This window comes from Syngnathus acus, chromosome 21 (assembly GCF_901709675.1).
Source record: "Syngnathus acus chromosome 21, fSynAcu1.2, whole genome shotgun sequence".
Lineage (NCBI taxonomy): Eukaryota > Metazoa > Chordata > Actinopteri > Syngnathiformes > Syngnathidae > Syngnathus > Syngnathus acus.
The window spans coordinates 5,486,100-5,506,016 of record NC_051105.1 but is presented as its reverse complement, the minus strand read 5'-3'; the positions used below and the strand labels follow the sequence as shown (position 1 = coordinate 5,506,016).

Below are 19,917 nucleotides of genomic sequence, written 5' to 3'. Positions count from 1 at the left end.
TTTGGCAAAGTTTCACCCAATCAAATATTGTATTCAATTATGCCTCCTTTCTCTAATAGATCACAGTGGAGCGATCCCAGACTTTTCAAATTCTTATCAATTCACACAATGTACAAAACTCTCAATGGAAGATAAACATTTGTGTTCCTTTAAGGACAAGTATTCAAAACACAACATCAAGAAGGGGAGACAAAAAACTCCGTCGACTGATTCATCTATCAATTTGGCTCATTGACATAGACAATGAATATGAAAGAAAAGCATGTGACTCATAACAGCCAGGTCAAGCTTCCAGAAATAAAGGCAAGAGGGGGCGGGAGGTAAGATCATAAAGAAACACACCAGCACAGCCAGCAGTGAAGCATAGAGTGTTTATTTGACCCAGTACACATAACAAACTCAGCTGTATAAGGAACACAATGTGAGAGGGGGGGCAACAGAAGCCTATACAAGTCTGGTCTGTCCCTGCACATCCCATAATGTTGCCTTTATCGGAACTCTGGCCTTTTACACGCCTATTGTTAACATCTGGTCCTACGGATCAGCCTGTAGTGAGAGTCTTTGTGAGATTTTATTGTTTCTTTTAAAAAAAAAAAAGTTGCCATTGCCAGAAATATACAGCGGATACATTAAAAAAAAAAAAAAAAAAAATGATAGCAGGCTTATAGCAAAAATATATACTTTGTATAAGTTTTAATGTTGCCCTCATTCTAAATAAAATACAGAAACATATAAATGTTCATCCATAGACACTAAAGTGATATGTTGGTGGATGCAGTCTTGGCTGATTATACCATGCAAAGTCACATTTATTGTCTTATGGAGAAGGTGTCTGACTTTTTTTTTTTATTCTCCGCATGCAAACCGCGATTCTTCCACCAAACCCGCCTGCACATCAGGAGCTGGCTGACCACAGCTGAGAGAGCAATGTAAGCCAAAAAAAAAAATCTTGACAATTTATATAAAAAGAATGGTCTCTGTGGGAGAATTGTGTACTTGCATATGCATCCCTTTTGAAATAGACAAGTGCTGATTTGCTCTAAAATTGAACAATCCAGCACAGATTTGTAGCAAGGTTTGCAGTCTCCAACAAGGGCGCTAGCAGAAACAATCTCTTACAAGGGTAGGACAATTAAAGAACACAACATTTAGACAAGAGAGCAGCCCAACAGTCTAGCTTGTAATGCTCTATTTTTAAAGATCCCAAAAGTGGCAATAAAAAAAGTCATATCTACAAAAATGATTGTTAGTTCAAAATAGGCTTGTTGAACAATTATGCAATTGACAGCCCTTTTGCTCACGTTTTAACCGGGGTGCAGAAGCATAACGGCGCAACAAACTTCTAATAGGCAACTCTAAAACAGTGCTGCGTTGTTAAATTTGAGATTTCTCTTGATTGTTTCAGAAAATTAGAGTGTCACAAAATAAAAATCACAAACTCTACTCTTGTCTATACAGACAGTCCTTTGCGTAATGTTTGACGTCTTGTGGCCTTGCACTCCAATGCAAAGGAGGGCGCTAGAGTTTAAGTTCATTCCTCTCACAACCCTTTCCACTTTTGTCACATTTTACCCTTTGTCCACTGTTAGCGGCAGATCAATTTTGTTCCACGAGTCAGCGAGTGCGGACATCCACGCCGGTCTCTGCAAGCCATTTGCAGGTGGCACCTCTGAATTTGAAAAGCATTAAGAGACTTGGGGAGTGCTTTTGCATCTTTGTCTGACGGTTCAGTAGCTGCAACCGTCGGGGAAGGGCAAGCCAGCAGCACAATGATCTCCGCTGTCCAGTAGGTAGGGAGTGTTCTCCTCGTAGTGGGTGAGGGGCACGGTGTCGTCGTCAAGGCCCGGCATGCTGTCCAGGTCGGCTTTCAGGTTAGGCCTCTGGTTGTCAGGGAAGGCCATGGAGAAGAGGGCCTCGGGGTCGCACACAAACTTGTACACGTACCGTTCACCAGCCACCTGAGCGGCACAATTCAGGAGAAAACGTTTTAAAAAGATCCATTTTAACACACATCCAAATCGTGGACAAATGTAAAGCATGGAAAGAAAGAAAAAGGTAACGTGCCTTTACCTTCTGCATGATGCCCTTCTCGTAGTAGTAACGCAAAGAGCGGCTCAGCTTGTCGTAGTTCATGGCCGGTCTGTTCTTCTGGATGCCCCAGCGGCGAGCAACCTTATCCGGAAGATTCATTGGTTTCAAACTCATCCGCACTGTCATGTGTATTCATGGAAAATTAGCTGCATTTACCTCCTCTGGCTCAATGAGCTTGAATTCCATCCCCCGACCTGTCCAGGCGATAAAGTGTCCATTGGCCGGGTCGTCTAGCAAAGTGACGAGGAACTGCCAGAGTTGCAGGGAGCCACGGCGCTGGTACGGGGGTCCGTCTCGATAGATGGAGGGCTCCTGCTTAACTTTACCTGCGCGTGGGAGAAGAGAAGGGATAAAATTCAGAGTGGGGACAATAAAGCAAGCTGGTCAGTTCTGCGCTTCACTGCGGTCGCAGTGTGGTGAGACATTCCTGCCAGATGGCAAGTGTGAAGTCGACTCGCTATTCATTGCACTTCATGGAAGAGTTGAAAAATGTCGAAAGATAAATCACGTCTTCCCCCAAAAGACTCTCACCTTCTAATCTTTCAGGAACGACACAGGTATCGTCAAAGTAGAGTTGAGGATCTCTGTCGAAGGCGAAGCCTGAAGTCGAAAAAGTTTCGTATTAGTTCTATTGTGACTAGCAAACATGCAGTGCTAGCATGAACCATCCCACTTCCCCCTGACCGCTCACTTAAAATGCCGCTGACCTCTACTCATTCACGCGTGCTGATCCCTGTTCGCCTCAATAATCCCCACCCGGCTCATGGGACGCAAATACCTCACGGACGAAACACTTCTAACTCACGAGAGATCGCGAGAGAGAGAGAGAGAAAAAGAAAACAATGACTTACTTTCGTGGTTATTTTGGTAGTAGCTGCCCGCTGTCCCAAAAGATGAGTGACAGTTGGGCACCTCTGCAAAACAAAGACAATGGGCACATAATTTTAGACCAGAGACATCCCAGCCTTTGGTGTCATCTCAAATGTGCGCCACATCAAAATCCACCTCACAGCTGATGGGTATATTAGGACTTCACATATAAAAGATCTTTAAATAGCAACTTTGATTTGCGTGATTGGCTTCATGTTGCTAAATATCAGCAACGATGCCTGGGATCGGCGGCTGCTACCGCTCGCATTAAGCTGCGACTTCAACTGCCGCCCGCCTACGCACGCATATCTCTGAGCGGACTAAAACCTAGATCCGAGTAGCACCGCACAACCCACTCGAGCCCTCGCACGCCCACCAAGCCTTTAAAACGGGATTAGAGCTGTGGCTGCTGTGTTAAATCGCAATGTTAATCAAGTCACAAGCGGCCGCCCCCCCCTGGGAGCTTCGGGGTCTGGCTTCCGCTCGTCTCTGCATACCAACCGCCACGCGATTGTTTATTATTCTGTGTCCCATCAACTGATAAGATTGACAGAGATCAACCGTGAATGAGACGAGACTCCGCGGGAAGTCAGAACATCTGCTTTTCGTCGTATGCTCCCTGCCAACATGTATGCGCATCCTCGACTCGATCTGTGACGTAGGTTCTAAAGGCCATAAGAAGCTAAGAGGATTTGTCATTACATCACTGCCAGGCCACCCGGTCATCCACTGTTCAGAAAAAGAAGAGTATGTGACGTTGTTGGGAGTTTTTCCCTCCCCCAAAGTTCAAGCGTTTCAGGAAAAGAGGATGTTAATACCACGGAGCATAACAGCTGGTCTGTGTGGGTGTTGGAAGGACAACAGTCAGGCGCTTGTTTGATTTATACCATGTGACCAAACAGTGACTGTCTTTCATCGGGGCTCGCAGGTTTCCTCAAACATCAGAAGGTGAAGACTTTTCTGATCAACACGTTATACCTCGCAGACCGCAAAATCCTCTGAGGACTCTGGCCTCGATCTATTCCAGGTAAGCTCAGTGAGTTTCTTGCCACCTGGCTGGATGCCCCATTTACTTCTTGCCCTTAGAGGCTTAGGCTGAGCCGAAAGACCTACTTTTACTTTACTGTCGTGAATCGGACGAACGATCAGATTAAACTGGGAAAGTGCGAGTGTGAAAGGGAATACCTGTGCACCCATGCCGCCATTACACGCTAAAACTTGCATTCATGTGTCAGGAGTCTGAACAAACACAGCCGGGCACATTCCTAACCCTGAGCTAACTGTGGACAGCCGGTCTCAGAAGACAAATTATGAAGGATCACTCACCGGAATCGAAGCAAAAATCGCGGGGTTCCTGCTTGATGGCCATCGGGTGGAACGCAGCCTGGCGCGGGGGAGCCGGCGGGCCTGCGCTGGGTACGCCCTGCTCGGTGTATCTCGGGTCGATGAGTTCTTGTTTGAAAGGGTGCGGGGGTACGGCCACCAGGGGTTCCGACATTTGCCGATGGTACAGTGGCCGGCCCTCATGTGGCCGACCGTTGTTATTGGCCAGCTGGGGCAGGAAGTGGGGTCGCCCTTGACTCTCTGATGGGGGGAAAGGTAGGGACGGCTCTGACATCTGCCTTTGGAACCTTGAGATGGAAGGACAAACGTGAGGACTGAGGATCATTCAACAGACTGCGGGCACTGTGGCGGAGCTGCTTACCTGTGCTCTGGCGTGAAGTTATTGGCATCCTGGCCGATTAGCGCACACGGCACGGCGAACGGCGGGCTGTGGACCGAAAGTGGCGGCTGGTTTCGTGGGCCCGCGCTCGGTGTGAGGGGCTGCACCTGCCGCGGTCCGGGGTTCAGACTGGCTACATTGGTAGGAGGGGGAGGTGTAGGCTCATTGAGGGGGGGTGCTCCTGCGGTGCTAGTGGACCCACATGGAGACACCGGTGTGGAGGGAGGGGTTAATGGTTTGAAGCCAGGAGTTGACTTCCTGTCGCAGGCACTGCGTGCCAAAAAAGGTCAAAAGAGTCAGTTAGAGAGGAATTCTCATTATTCCTCCCAAAGTATCTTCGGTTATTTTGTACCTGTAGCTGTAAAGGCACTTCTCTCCGTAGGGCATGGGACTCCTGTCCTGGTGGCAGGGGGACAGCTCTTTGGAGGGAGTCAGCTCACGTTTGATCTTTGTCGGTGGCGGTCCATGAAACATCACTGGCCAGAAAGAGAGAGAGAGAGAGACGAGAAAACCGAGCACATCAGATGAAATCCAGACACCACCTACGTAATTGAAGCCATCGGCAGAAGTGCAACGGTTATCTTAATCATATTTAGCACATCACGTGGACAATGCGTATTTGTGTTGCCTCATCTGTCCAGAGCCACTTAGCAGTTATTTATCCTCCATTTATGCCCCCACTGTTTGTGTAGCCGGGGTGATTTAAACTGCACTAGACACACATAAGCCATCAAACATCACGTCTGATTCCCATTAGGACGGGGCCAATCCCAATAGCCATGAATCAGTGTGGCTGCAATCTAATGGCTGGGAATGATTTGCTAGCCTGACTCCTGCTGTAACCATTAGACTAGGGAAGCAGCCCTCCGCATACCGGCTGCAGTTACCAGGGCGCCGCATAATGGCTGGGAAGAAACTAGATCCCGGGGAGGAGAGGAGAGGGCGTCCGATGACGAGGGCGTTGATGGACTGTGCCGAGCAAACGACGAGCGTGCGCTCCCTTGTGTGTGCACTCTGGAGCCAAACGGTGGGGAAAAAGATTTTCCTTTGCACTCAAATGGTGCAAAACAGTTGGTGCCACTACCTTTTTTTATGCCCCAATTACATTCCGTATGAACCGATTTATCGCAACATCTGCCATTCCACCGCCGGCACACAAACAAGGAAGAAACCCAGATTGCCATTCTCCCGAGAAGACTTGAACTAGACTAGTATAAGGACTCTTCCACAAACCGGTGCTTTGATTCTCTGCTTCTCTTCGGAGATGGTTCAAGTCCTTGAAGTCCTTGGGGGGGGGGGGGGGGGGGGGGGGGGCTCAACTGGGTTGAGAGCTTTTGTATTTTTTATATATAAAGTGCAGGCTCATTGTAATCGCCAATCATGCAATCTGGCCTTGAATAGGAGCGAGAGAGAATGTGCCTGCAGCCTGGCAACAGCAGCCATCATCAGCAACTCATCTCTCACTCACAGGGAAGCAACACTATGAACTATCTTTACGAACACAGCTCTGAATAATTCCCACACTGCACTTCTGATTCCAGCTCCAGCAACAATGCTGCTAAGCGGCACACTATCCCAAATTGCCACAACAGGCAGGATAACTTTTACGACAGAGGTGCATGAGCACACGCACGTTTTTTTGGGGGGGAAAGGAGAGTGGCGGCGGTAAAAGACCGCCCTATCTGCTGGAATCTGGTCCGCTCCGGCAGCGAGGCCCGAGTGCGGGAAAGTGTGAAATCAGATTAGGAGCTCGGCTCATGTGATGCCCCATGCCAATCGGCTGATTAAACTCGAAATGGTTGAGAGGGAGAGGCAGACAAGAGAGCGCACACAAGCCCAAAGCGGACTTCTGAGGACAAAGGATGACGTTTGTCCTTGACGGGATTAAGACATTTAAAAAACAAAAAAAACAAGGGGTGACCCAGACTACAGGTCAGTTTGAGGCAAAGACTGTAAAAGAAGAACATCTCGATGCTCTACTTTGTAGCAGCTTAGTAATGCTTAAAACATTCCAATTAGGCTGTTTAGGTAGCCTCAAGGCAACAAGCATATGAAAAAGTACTCACAGCTATCCGACTGGAAGTCGGGGACAAACTGCTCGTCATCCGGCACCTGAGCTGTGGGGAGAAAGATGGGCAAAAAGTTAAAACATGACCGAAATAAACACAGACAAGTTAGGAAAACTCAAAACATAACCACTCGCCACCTATTAACCCAAAAAAAAAACGGTCTCAGTCAGCAGGTTGTCGCCTACGGGACTTTGGCCACCTTCCCCTTGTTGCAAAACACCGAAACGTAAAACTAGTTGACACAAGTTAAATTTCCACCTCAAAACTCCGACTCAGCGTTTCGCCAAAAATGAAACACCTGAACAAGGTTTCATATATTGCAAAGCAAAAAGTGGACCTCACCTTCTGCGATCCAGATATCCTGAAGCTGACTGAGATCTTGGAACAGTTCTGTCCATCAATGACAAAGATAATATTAGCATTGTCTTCATTGATTGTAGGCTTTATTCAAACTGAGGTCACACACACCTTCTGTGTCCTGGGCAAGCTCAGTGTCCACAAACTTCCTCTTTCTGTCACTGAAGATTCTGCTGCGTTCCTCGACGTGAGACTATTATGGAGAGAACATGCAGGAAGCGCAATTTAACAGCGGTCCGATGACATCGGGTGGATCTGCCAGTCAATCGATGGACGGTTGCTCGTCCCACGAATGACGCTTGTGACGTGTGCCACTTACATTGGGCGGGACCATGAACGGAACCTGTTGGTCGTAGAAGCCGTCCATGTTGAGTTTTGGGTTTCCTGAGGGGAGGGGGAGTTTGTGGGATGGCGCTTTACAAATCACTGGAAGACAAAAAAAGGTGACACTTGAACATCATGTACGTCTGCCACATTTGTTGGGACAAACGAGCGACTTTTTGACACGTGGGCCGTGCCAGGCGAGAGAGAGGAGGTCGCACAACGTAAACACTCATAATGCAGTTACATAAGATGGAGTTATTGACTGAGCATCATCTTGAGTAAAACATGATGAATCATGGAGGGCAGCCATTGAGCTAAACATCACCATCACTCTTGTGAATTTGACACGGTGAGGAAACATCAAAAGTTGTATTTGTACAACAATGAGCAGCAGCCAGCAGTGGCCTCCATTCTCACATTTCTCTGTGGACCGAAAGATATGACTCACTGCGCTATCTCTCGTTAATGGATGACGAATAAAGCATAGCTGAAGGCAATTACAGCAGACTCTGAGCAGATAGCACTTAGAAGAACATGAGTGTGTATGTGTGGCGCCATGTTACGTCACGCAAAGTGAACATTTGACACTTTAAAAAGCCCTGACACTGTATCTTATAGAATCATTTTAAATACTATAACGAAAAGATTTTTTTGGTCAAATGTTGCAGCAGGAGCAAATTATATCAAAGAGCTAAAAAATGAAAACAAAAAATTCACTGAACACAACATGGCCGAGAATGAAAAACAAGTGGTCACTGAACGCAGCGGTGGATTCTTAGTTCAGATTGTGCAACAACACGTCAGCAGAACAAAACTTTTGTTAACTTTTGAGCGTCGGTGTACTAGAAGGTGCGGGGGTGTCATCCAACACCCCCCCCCCCTTTTTTTTTTTTTACTCCCCTCCCGCCCTTCCCCCATTCACCCCCACCCTTCAGCACCTTGTTTTTCTCAATGAAGTGAAACTTGATACGCGATCCGTGAGGAAACGCAAAGGAGGAGGGGAACCATTGGCACCCTCATTCATAAAAAAAAAATCACAAACAATCCGCCTCTCCACCGATGAGTCATAATAATGCACAGAACACATCACGCGCATGCTTTTATTCTAAAATGCTAATTCATTACTTGTGACGCATGTAGAAAAGTAAAGTAAATGTAAAATGGCGTTGCGCTCGCTCGCCTCAAACATTTGGCCGTTGCGCACACACACACACACGCACACACACAAAAAAAAACAATTTCTCCGCTGCACAGCAAAGCAGACACTTACCTCGACTGTGTTAGTGCGTTTCCTCTTTAGCAAGGCAATGCTGTGTATATGTCCACAAAAGAAAGACGAACGCGGTGTAGCCGCACGCTCCAATTGATGTGACCGTCTCCACTCGCAAAACTTAACTGAGATCTTCGTTCATCGTTCTACTTGCTTTTCCCTGGGGCTTGAGCGCAACGCGGGGAGCCACACTGATTGGTTGAAGGGATGTGTCTATTTGCCAATGCAGCCAATGGGAGCGCGGTAGCTCATGAATTATGCACGAGATCCCGTTCGACCAATCGGAGCGCGGCAGCGACCTATTTTTATGAATGGCTGAATTTCATTCACTTTTTTCTCCCCTCAACACTTCGATGGCCAAGTTGACTTAAAGGAAAAGCGTCAGTGGAAATGTATTCAAGAACAGTGCACTTTGCATATAGTACTTGCATTTGTCTTGGGATGCTACATTAGTAAACAAATCGTGCTAATTGAATGCAACATATAGTTGACTATCGCATCACAACTTTGTTTTTATTCAAGATAATTACGATAAAATTCCCCAAAAATCAATTACAAAACAACAATCTTCAACTACAGCTAATAATACAACCATGAATGTAAGCAGGTTAGTTGTCCAAACATGTTTGCATGTGGGTGTATGCGTGCACGCATGCTTTTGCGTCTAAACCAAAACAATTGTGTATAGGAAACGGACACGCCACAGGAAGGTTAGAGGTCATGAAAAATAAACACATTTGTCATGATCACGTCCCTCTAACACCCCTCGCATCCCATACACTGTTGAAAGCGTCTTTCTTTAAAAAAGATCTCAACAGCTGGTTTGAAAGCAATAATCCTTCAAATCCCTGCATCTGCACGATGCATAGATTATGGAACTGTGCCAGAGCCAATAATAGTAAATTATGATACAAACCCCTTTCACACTGCCTGACAAGAGTCGCCATTTTCTCACCTTTTTTCTGTCTTGCTGTTCTGTATACCGAGAGGGAGCGAGGGACAAAGCTGAGTGAGACACGCAAACCCCTCCTCCATGATAAGGTTACGGCTCAGAGAGGAGGTGTTTAACTAAGAAAAATGTCTCGTGTCAGTTTTTCTGTGGAACTTCAAATTGGAGTGACAAGCATGTTATTTCGAGAACTGCGAGCAAGAACAGGTGCTGAGAAATACTTCAAAAAATACATTTCAATAAGTTTAAAGTGTGTGAGGGGTAAACCAAAAACACCAAAATGGCTGCATGAGCCGGTTCTGGGTCCTGACCAAACAGTTGTGAATGACTGCCTTGTAGGGCAAATCACAAATGTCTCTCCAACATATCCCCCACAAGAAACGGCGTTGACTATATTGCGTTTTCGGAGGTCGTTTCAGAGTTATGACAACAGCGGGACACTGACTGGGTTTAAAATGTCGAGACGGGGATGTGAGGTTTAAGACCCAACCCTCACTTCTATCACCTCGTTGTGCTCAAGGCAATTGTAGCTTCCACAAACGTACGTCACACCGTAATCTGACTCTAAAGATCTTCTAATTATCGACAAAATGCCCTATAGCCCACTTCTCGGAGTTGTGCGTCAAAGGTGGATAAATTCAGGATCTTCTGTTACAGCGCTGATGTGGCATCATGTTCGGTCATGCCTCAGGTCATCGTCTTGTCTTTCGGCGAGATGATGTTTGTGTAGGTGAGACTGTGACCAAAAATAGCAGCTGTCAAATTCAATTGTACACACGCTAAGCGTGAAATAGCAGAGGACATGTTTGCAAGCAGAAGCCCGCGGGGCCGCTTGCGTACCTTTTTTTTTCCTAGCCTGGATGTGGTGGGTGCTTACTGGGAGGCATTCAGAGGGCGAGCGCATTGTGTTGCTCTGGCTTAAAATAAACACAGTATATACGCAGACTGTGCATTTTGCTGCGAGGTCAGGACGACTTCCTTGTCCCCCGAAAGGCTGACTAGTGCTAGCGTAGGTCAGTGTGACGCCAGCGTAAGTTTCCCTTTTGTAATTTGGGCTAATCTTGGTCTTTACTTAGCCCAAGGACACTCAATTCAGAACATTCATTCTTCATATGCATATAAATAAATACACAATATCATTACATCATCACAGGAAATACACTAATATGCACTGTACACGCTGCTACGTGCAATAAACTCATGTAGTTATGGTGTCCGATTAAAAGTATGCATCTAAAAAAAATGTTTCTTCATCAGAGATTAATGCTTTTTATTGCTTTTTAATGGATAGCAATGTAACACATTGATATCGTCACTGCCCACTCAAAATAATAATTTCTGTTACTTATAAGATTAATAACAGATCTGAAAATATTTATCAATTTTGTGTCATGTGTCATAAAACACGCGTACGATATTTCTATAATTCTGTAATTTTGTAAAAGTACATTGATTCTAGCTTTCTGAAGAGGAAGTTGCTGTAAAATATAATTTTGCAAATATCTTGCCTTCTTTCCTCTTTTTATCCACCCCAAAAAAAGACAAATATATGTATATAGTTTTTTTTAATATTTAAAATTTGTGCCTATTGCTGTCCAATTAAAAGCATGCATCTCTAATTGACATTCCAACCCCCTTTGAAATAAATAAATAAATAAATAAATAAACAAATAAATAAATAAATAAATAAATAAATAAAATCAGGAGATACACTCGTTACACTGGAGAGCTTAAAGTAGGTGGAACATTTGCATTTGCACAAACTTGGAGACATCTGTCTAATGGCTGCCCCTCCCTTTTTTTTTTCTCTTCAAGTGTACCCTTTGGGCACAACATATTCTTGGAGTGAGGGACAAGATTTGACATGATGGCTATTAATAGTACTTTGCCAGATAATTCCTGCCTTGTTATCTTTGTAGCCATGCTCAAGAAGCCTCGCCAAAGGCACACTTTTCCCGTCAGTTGTGTAAGCCATGCTTCCCCGTTTATGATCCCCACATTTTCTTCCCGTGATGTTCTTGGACTATTTCTAGCATTTTTTTGTCACATTGGAGTGACACTCTGAACAGACACTCAACCACAGAAAAGCATTCAGAACAACTTAGTCTTGCTTAAACCGTAAATAGTTTCTGTCTTGCAGCCTTTCACATAAACTCAAATTAGCATGCTAATTAGGTCCATGAGAAAATAGACCCATGGGGAGGAAAAAAATCTTGTTAATGGCGCTACAGAAAAAAAAAAAAATCAGCAATGCCTAACGGATGCATATCCTAGTCAATTTGGCTAAGCCTCAACACTAGAATAGTTTCCTTTAAGATCTATCACACAAATCTTCCTATCTTTTCATATTTCTGTTTATTCGACATACTAGATAAACAATGCAAAGTCTAAAAAGTATGTGAACATCTACTGAAATTAATTCTCCAAGATTGGCGTCTTAGGCACCCTAACCTCCCTAATCTAGTTTACATTAAACCATAGAGTTTTTAAGGTGTACAGAAATATAGCTTGATTAAATCACAAGACGGTAAACATTTAAAAGAAGCAATGTTGGTAAAAGCTGCATCAGTTCACCTTAAAATAAAAATACTGTTATTTTATTTTTCATGGGTTTAGGCTGGTAAAATATTGAACACGGGAATGCCAGCAGCTAACACAGCAAGCTGCACTATTGATTTTGTGGAGGTGGGGGAGGGTCTGCCCTTGACCCTCAACCAAACTAACCCGAGGGCAAAACAGAGTGCTGGTTTTATCAAATCACATGACAATTCACAATTGTAGATAATGGCTATATTTCTAAAAACTACATCTGAAATCTCAATAGACATGTTAATTTCTTTTTTTTTTTTTTAATTATCAGGATTTTTGAAAATTGACCTCTTGCAGACCTCTCCAAATCATTACTTAAGTATTCAGTGAAAAAAACTATTCAATTACTGGTGGGTAACTTCTAATTTATTTTTTGAAATGAATGTCAACTAGACAAAAACTATAAACCACAAATATGCTAATTCAAATATTAGCAAACAATAACCTTTTAAAACAATATTGTTTTTGCATAAAATAACAGAACTATTCTGCTACAAAAATGACCTTTAATCATTTAATTCTATTGAATCTTAACAAGCGGATTCCCACATGTCCAACAACAATGCTGACATCTGTTACTCAAAAACTGTTTCAACTTAAATCTATATTTAGCGCCATGTTGATTTCTTTTCTTTCCTGCTTCTTTTGAAAATAAACAATGCTTTCTAGTCCTAAAGGGTCTAATTGGGTAGGACAAACTCTGTTTGCATTCACATGTTGTGTCTGATTGCAGGTTTCATTCCAAGAAGCGTTCAAATGTACAAACACAGACTAAAAACAACCTATTGTATGTTTCTCAAATTTCTTGCGGAATTCTTGCAGGCTGAAATGGCAACATTTTAGCCAGACATACAAAACAGTGCTCGACATCCACCCATTTAATCGAATACCTCTTATCCTCACTTGGGTCGCCAGTGAGCACGAGCCGAATCTAAGGTAAAAATATAGAATTTGACATTTGTCACCGTGAGTCTGCGTGGTGTCATTTGACCTCGGAGTTTGAATGGTCAAATAGAAACATAGTTATGTTCGAATGGTGAAACTGAGTCATGGAACACAAATCTCTGACAAAACAAACTAAATCGTATCAGCTAAAATAAATACTCTACCTGCAGATATACATATAAATAGTGAGCGGAATGTTGTTCGACATTCCAGAGTAAAAGTCGTATTTCTTATTACCAAAAACATTAGAGTAAAAGTATAAATGTATTTTGCATTAAAACTACCCTGACAAGTAGAATTGAACCAGAACATAGCTTAAGTAAAAGTAACGGAGTAACTTGCTACGAGCTGCTGTCATTGTTTATTGACTTTTGTATCATTTAGGTTTAAAATAATGAAGCAAGCCAAGATTTTTTGAGTATCTCTCACTCTATTGTTGTTACAGCAGGCATGTGATAACATGATGTCACATGAAATGTCACAAACAGGTGCTACATGTACATTCAATGTGGTTATAGTGGTCTACGACATTGCTTGAACAGTAAATATGACGTTACTGCAAACACGCAATCGTTTCCGCTTCACATACACACTCACTATGTTATATTCTGTCTCAGTGTTTTTTTTTTTTTAAACAGCATTGATGAGTTGAAGTGAACTCTGCGTGTTTTTAAAGGGAACAAGTGAGGTAAAGCCGACAAAGCCTCACCCCGTAGCACATCTTAATTTGTCTCACGCTGAGTGTCTTGCAAAAACATCAGTGGACTGAGATGCTGATCCCCCAAAAGTTGAACTCACTTCTTTTTAAATGTGCGTGGAGAAGAGCAAAAGCTAATCGATAAATTGTCAAGTCATCGGTTATCAGTTTGATCGAATGATTAATGAAAATAAAATAAGAATGTTCTGATGTTTATGGAGCAAACCAGTAACTGAATAAAAATTAATTTGTGCGTTTCAAAACAGTCTCTGAAATAATATCCTTTTTTTTTCCCACAAACATCTTTTTGAAAATCTGATTCTTTGATTCATCAGTTTCCGAAAATCAAAAGATGAATCAATTCTTAAAATAATCGTTGGTAGCAGCCCTACTTGTGGGCAAATTAAGAATGTTAAAATTTTTTTAGCATGAGGCGCATTTGTAACACGATTCATTTCCGTTACACTTGATTTATTTGTTTGGTCTCATTTGTACACTTGTTAACGTTAAAATTACACTCAAAGGTTGCTTGGCGACAGTTTGATTTATGATAATTCCTACGATGGGAAATAAGGTGTTGAATTCCAAACAGCTGACCGGCGCGTCTACACGTACAGTAGTTAAATTGGCGACTTCCCATAAGTCAAACTCATGACTTTCTAAGTAGAAATAATTTGCTCCCGTTTTGAAACCCTAAAATGATTCAGAAATGGTGAATTAAAAAAAAATAAGGATTTGAATTCAATTTAAGGGGAAAACCTCTCAACCCACTGACATGAGGTGCTGAGCTTGCAATGACGGCGATATATTAAAACACACTTGTCTGCACAGTACATGTGATCTAATACTACATTCCTGATATATACAAATACTATGCGTCGTGTACAATTTGACATAATTTTAACATTCTCCCTCACCTTTTGACAGTTGGGACACACGCGACAGGAAGCCGCCGTTCATAATCAGGCTTCATGTTTCGCGGGCGGCAAATTAGACCCTTCCCGAAATAGCGGGATGCATTTAGAAAGGGGGGGCTTGCAGTTTTAGCTTTGGTACATAAAAACCTGCAGTGATCTGGCTGTTGGTCCCTGAGGGGATGTACAGTAATTGGACCACTCGAATATCAGCTTTCAAATTTGAAGCCCGTGTTGCCAAAGTCGCTCTGAAGGTACGTTTAGAGGGATGCAAAGATCCTGACGTGTTTGGCCCCATTCTGGACGACCCGCTGCCAGACAGCCCAGAACAAAAGGGGTCAATAATGGATGAAGCCTCTTCCCTCTCTGAATCGGGCGTTGGTACAAGCAACACCAATTATGTATGAGACTTGTTCTGGACACGTAAGGCAACTTCCTGTTGTCATCCTTGCATCACTTCCTGTTTTCATGTTTGGCAGGCGTTTGGCGTGTGTTGGCAGTTGACTGGAGGGATCACTCGGAGAGTTTCAGACCTGGTAGAGCTGCCTGTGTGTGTTTATCTCTTTTTTTTTTTTTTTTTTAATTATTATGGTATAGTGAGTCAACTCTGGATGCGTAAACCTTTTTAGCATTTTAGTCCCGACTGCGGGTGCGCTTCTTGAAAAAAAAGAAGGGTGTCTTCTGGGGTGGACCCAGCAACATGGGAACCTGGTTCTTGTGGGTGATCCTGATCTGTAAAAATCAGAGAACATAGTCAATATCATATTTAGGGTACTTGTGTTCAAGTCTCAAGGGTTACAATATTGTCCTACAACATCCTTGATACTAACTTGAGAACATACGTATCATTTTGGTCCAGGAAAAGTTACAAATGTGTATTTTAATTCAAAGTCCCTCATCTGGTTATAAATATTACTTCACACCCAAGCAACATCCCGACCAGTGTCAAGCGCCGGAGTAAGGAAATAGCTGGGTCTCCTTTGTACTCCACTTTCCCGGAAATACACTGCAGACAGTTTCTACCATGGCCAAAAGTCCTGCAAACAATATGCAAATTCTTCTCCAGTTCTTCAGTCAGAACAACTGAAGCTATTGTGGGCTTTATTTGGTTGCTTTAAGCCGAGCGGGCATCTTGTCAGATATGTTTCTGGTTTCTGTCTTCACAGTTCTCTGTGGCTATTTGTTAGTTCCACGCTTCTGTACCCAAAGACCTTGAACCTCGATTCAAATGATCATGGCTCAGCCAATCAAATTGCAGATCAGATCCAGAACTGAGGTGAAATTCAGTTAGCATTGAAACTCAGTTGTTTCGAATATAAGAGTGATAGACTCAAACTGTATTCTTATTTTTGATAGTGTGATCCGGTGACAGTAATCGAGTACATTCCCATAAAAAAAAATCCCTCAGTATCCCTCAGCATAATACAACAAAACAATGTAGCTCCTCCACCCCCGTGAAGACCTGCTGTGGTAAAATTAAAAATATTTACCAGCATGAGGGGTACACAAAATAGCTGATGTTATTTTTTTTTATTTTTTTTTTATGAACAGCAGCTTGTGCGATTGGACGGCAACACTGCGTTGGATGTGAAAGTCTGGGGGTGTGCAGAGAAATGTGCCAACAAGCACAAGAGAAAGCAAAGGAGTCAAGCCTAAAGTAGACTAAAAAAAAAAGAATAAAGGATCAAGGATGAGAGATTTGCACCATTCATTAACCAACCGGACTATCACAGTTGATAGAGGTTAAATCTTAAGTGACGTTTCAATGCCATTGAGTTGGATTATCATGGATAAAGCCACAGTTGGAGAAAAAAAAAAACGGAAGACATATTCCCAATGTAACACTCCAATGACACTTTAATAATCACTGACATACTTTGTTGAGACTTTTAATCCAATCAGGGAACATCTACTGTTATGCATGTACCGTGCATCTAAAAAGTCTACACGTCATGGTTCAAATGTCAGCTTTTTGTGATTGATAGATGGATGGATGGATAGATAAATAAATAAATAAATAAATAAATAAATAAACAGTGCAATTAAATTGAAAAAAAATAAAGTGAGAAAACACCCACAACAAAGTCTGGATATTATTTGGGGTTAATCAGAGACACTTTGAATGGTGGTGGGTGTGTGGTGCCCATTATTTAACCCGAGTTTGAATAGGTTTATGAATATGACATAGACATATCCTCAGTCATAAGAGGGCGTGAACTGTTGTACAACCACAATATTCCAATTATTTATTTTTACTTCCCTGGGATGTGTAGATTTTTTTTGATATTCACAGCATGTAACTGTTTAAACCTTTTTCCAAGACCAAAAAAGGATACAAAAGCAGACCCAGCGTAATGACATCCCTACGTGATTGCCATAAATAGACAGATGTACACCAACCGCTATATCACATAGAGGTAATAATTATTGTACTCCATGGTGACAGTTTATAGCTTTTCGAAGAGATCAAAAGGTTGCTATGTACCCAAGACCATTATCAAAGGAACAAAAGCAGAATCTTTTGAAGGTAGCAATTTCCTTTCTCAGTACGCATTTATATGGGCGTTTACATCGCATGATCGCATTTGGTTAAAGTAGCCAGTGTGCAGCTAGTATCACGGTATAAATTTACTGTCACTTCAAAATAACTAATGTAACCAATGTGTGTCATGTTTTTAGTGTTGTCCCATGATGATGCAATAAAATATGTGACGTGTGTAACTACTTAAGTGAGACACTAGATGATTTCCAAGTTGTAAAAATGTCAAGGGTATAAAACCTAAATGCCCGAAGGTAGTAGCCAATGAAAAGTCATGTACAAAGTACAATGAGTGTTTATTGTTTAGAAAAAAAAAAAAAAGGAAAAGTCCAATTCTCCCTGTTGGAGTACACCGTATTCTGTATGTTGCGAACTGCGAACAAAAAAGGTGGTGAAAACCTAGCTCGGGATCTTTTTCATTTCTGTGGTCATACAGTTCTAAACAACACCATTTCAATCTATTCTTCTTCAGCACAACCCAGCATGGTTAGCCGTGGACTTGTTCTCTGAGAGTGCAACTTCTGCAGGCCTACTTTTGCTTTTGTTCAGCACATCGTGACATGATTTCGCCGTTTAGCTCCCATCACAAGTGTGCTCCATGCTTAAATCACAGGTGCTTGCTCTCACCGTGCACGGCGGTTGCATCCAGGGCTCGCCGTCAATCTGCATCGGCAGCCTACGAGATGTTCTGGATGGATGAAGATAAAGAGACGAAGGTCGGATCATGCACTTGCAAAACATTGAAAACCTTTAACCATCACAGCCTTACAAACCACAATATACACACGAACGTCATGTTTATAGTAAGATCCCTCTTGCACAGTTGTAATTCTTTTGACTCAAGGACCTCCATTCAAGATTGGGTGAATAACAGTTACGAGTGTGTAGAGAAGTGAAGCTAATCCAAGGCTGCTCTTACGCATACACCGATTGTACTCACAAACGACATCGCATTGAATAAAGGCCTTGACATTGGAATATGCTTTCAACGGTTCTTCAGATTTCTTCAAATGAAATAGTAGTGATGTAATTCTACAGACTTTTTCGAAGCGTTTAACTTTTTTTCAGAATATTGAATTTTATGAAGCTGCTGTTTCTTTCCACAAAACTCCCAAGCCATAACAATTTTGGAGGTTAAGTTGATATATTGCTGCATTCTTTCTGTATTCATGGCAAGACATAATTTTTTTTTTAGAGCAATACTCCTGTCATGTTTTTGGACATTTTTACTCACAATGCATTGCTGAGTGAACGGAAAACAGTCCACCTACTCTCATAAATGTGGTAGTGTTCACACACATTGCAATTTTGTGCACTTGTGAAAGCCTTTTCAAACACATTCAGCAGCCAAGAAAGACCCCCTCCCTAGCTTAGGGAATGGAGATATTTCTCCAACATTGGCACAACCAAAACAAAATGTCTCCAGCTGAAAGAAGAAAAGACCACATAGAGGCTATGTATAATTTGTTATGCACACAAGCGACATTGTTTGGAAACCCTCCAAGTTGAACATAAATAAATAAAATTCGAAAGAAATGCATTTTTGATCAGGAGGTTGAAGGTTTACTGCGGAGGAGGTACAAGACAGCTGAAGTGTGATGGAGAAGTGGGTCAAAAGCAGACATAGCAGATAAGAAGTAGTAGCGACCTGATGGTGACGTTGGTGCATTGAGCTAGGCGCCGCCCGGCACTCTTCAGCCCCGTGTAGATTTGGCCCATCTCGATGGCCCCCTCAAGGCCCACCACCTCCAGAAGTTGGTCGCTAAAGTCTGCACACATGACACATGCTAACATTTAGCAAGAATCGTGTTGAGTTCGAATGGTAGCGAGGAGAGTATTCACAGGGCACTGAATTGATTACAACTGTCTGATTGCAATCAATTCATTGCCCTGAGAATGACATGACCTGGATGAAAGACAATACTTGCACGCTTACTCGAACAATCCTTTTCAAGATAGTTGAGTTCAAAGATGAGAATGGATAAAAAATTGTTCCTTGCACTTTGTAAGTTTTTTGAGGGTTTTGGTGAACAGCACTGCTATTATTTCAGAGAAACTCTCACAAAAAGCCAAAGAAAGCAAAAACATACATGGTGGTGTTAAGTTTTGGGTAATTCTGGAGGCATATTTTTTGGGGGGATGAGTTGCAGACATAAAAAAAATCATACATAGAATAGACAAAGAACCATTCATTCTCAATATGGTCAATTGAGAGACGTCATTGAACCTAACATGCAAGTTTTTGGAATGTGGGAAGACTCCAGAGTACCCGCAAAAAAACATAGCATCACCGACCAAAATTTTAGCATGAGCAGAACAAGTATAACAACAAATTTTGAACCCTGGAACACCAAACCATGAGACGGGTTTTATTCCGTAGGCATACCCTATTCAGTGATCCCTTAGTCTAATACAACTCTGACATATTTACCCATTTGCAGCTTTTTACAAATGATTTGAGACATGAATTATGAACGATATAACAATTTCATATGCGCAGTCGGTGAGAGCTGCGACAACACAATCATCTCTCGCTGACAAATTTATTTCACTTTTCACATTAACTGTGCACACATGCAA

General features: G+C 42.6%; 2 protein-coding genes across 5 annotated transcripts in view; both read right to left on the bottom strand.

The window, feature by feature from the left end:
* Positions 1 to 357: 357 nt before the first annotated feature.
* Positions 358 to 8,856, bottom strand: etv5a (ETS variant transcription factor 5a). 2 transcript variants are annotated; one of them, XM_037239651.1, is made up of 13 exons: positions 8,705 to 8,856; positions 7,430 to 7,536; positions 7,222 to 7,303; positions 7,096 to 7,143; positions 6,751 to 6,801; positions 5,037 to 5,160; positions 4,667 to 4,954; positions 4,288 to 4,592; positions 2,943 to 3,005; positions 2,623 to 2,691; positions 2,248 to 2,417; positions 2,065 to 2,172; positions 358 to 1,958 (listed from the first exon to the last, which is right to left on the bottom strand). In XM_037239651.1, the coding sequence occupies exons 2-13, from the start codon at positions 7,475 to 7,477 to the stop codon at positions 1,728 to 1,730; spliced, it is 1,587 nt and encodes a 528-aa protein (XP_037095546.1). In that variant the 5' UTR covers positions 7,478 to 7,536; positions 8,705 to 8,856; the 3' UTR covers positions 358 to 1,727. The 2 variants fall into 2 exon arrangements, with proteins under 2 accessions (XP_037095546.1, XP_037095547.1); XM_037239652.1 differs by having other exon boundaries at positions 2,071 to 2,172.
* A 4,742-nt stretch (positions 8,857 to 13,598) lies between these two features.
* The window catches only part of LOC119115221 (diacylglycerol kinase beta), a 43,632-nt gene continuing 37,313 nt past the window's right edge, over positions 13,599 to 19,917 (bottom strand). For all 3 annotated transcript variants that reach the window (XM_037239523.1, XM_037239525.1, XM_037239524.1), the window contains 3 exons: positions 18,986 to 19,106; positions 17,965 to 18,025; positions 13,599 to 15,530 (listed from right to left, as the gene is read on the bottom strand). In XM_037239523.1, the coding sequence (XP_037095418.1) occupies positions 15,432 to 15,530; positions 17,965 to 18,025; positions 18,986 to 19,106 (281 nt within the window). In that variant the 3' untranslated portion in view covers positions 13,599 to 15,431. The remainder of the gene's footprint in view (positions 15,531 to 17,964; positions 18,026 to 18,985; positions 19,107 to 19,917) is intronic.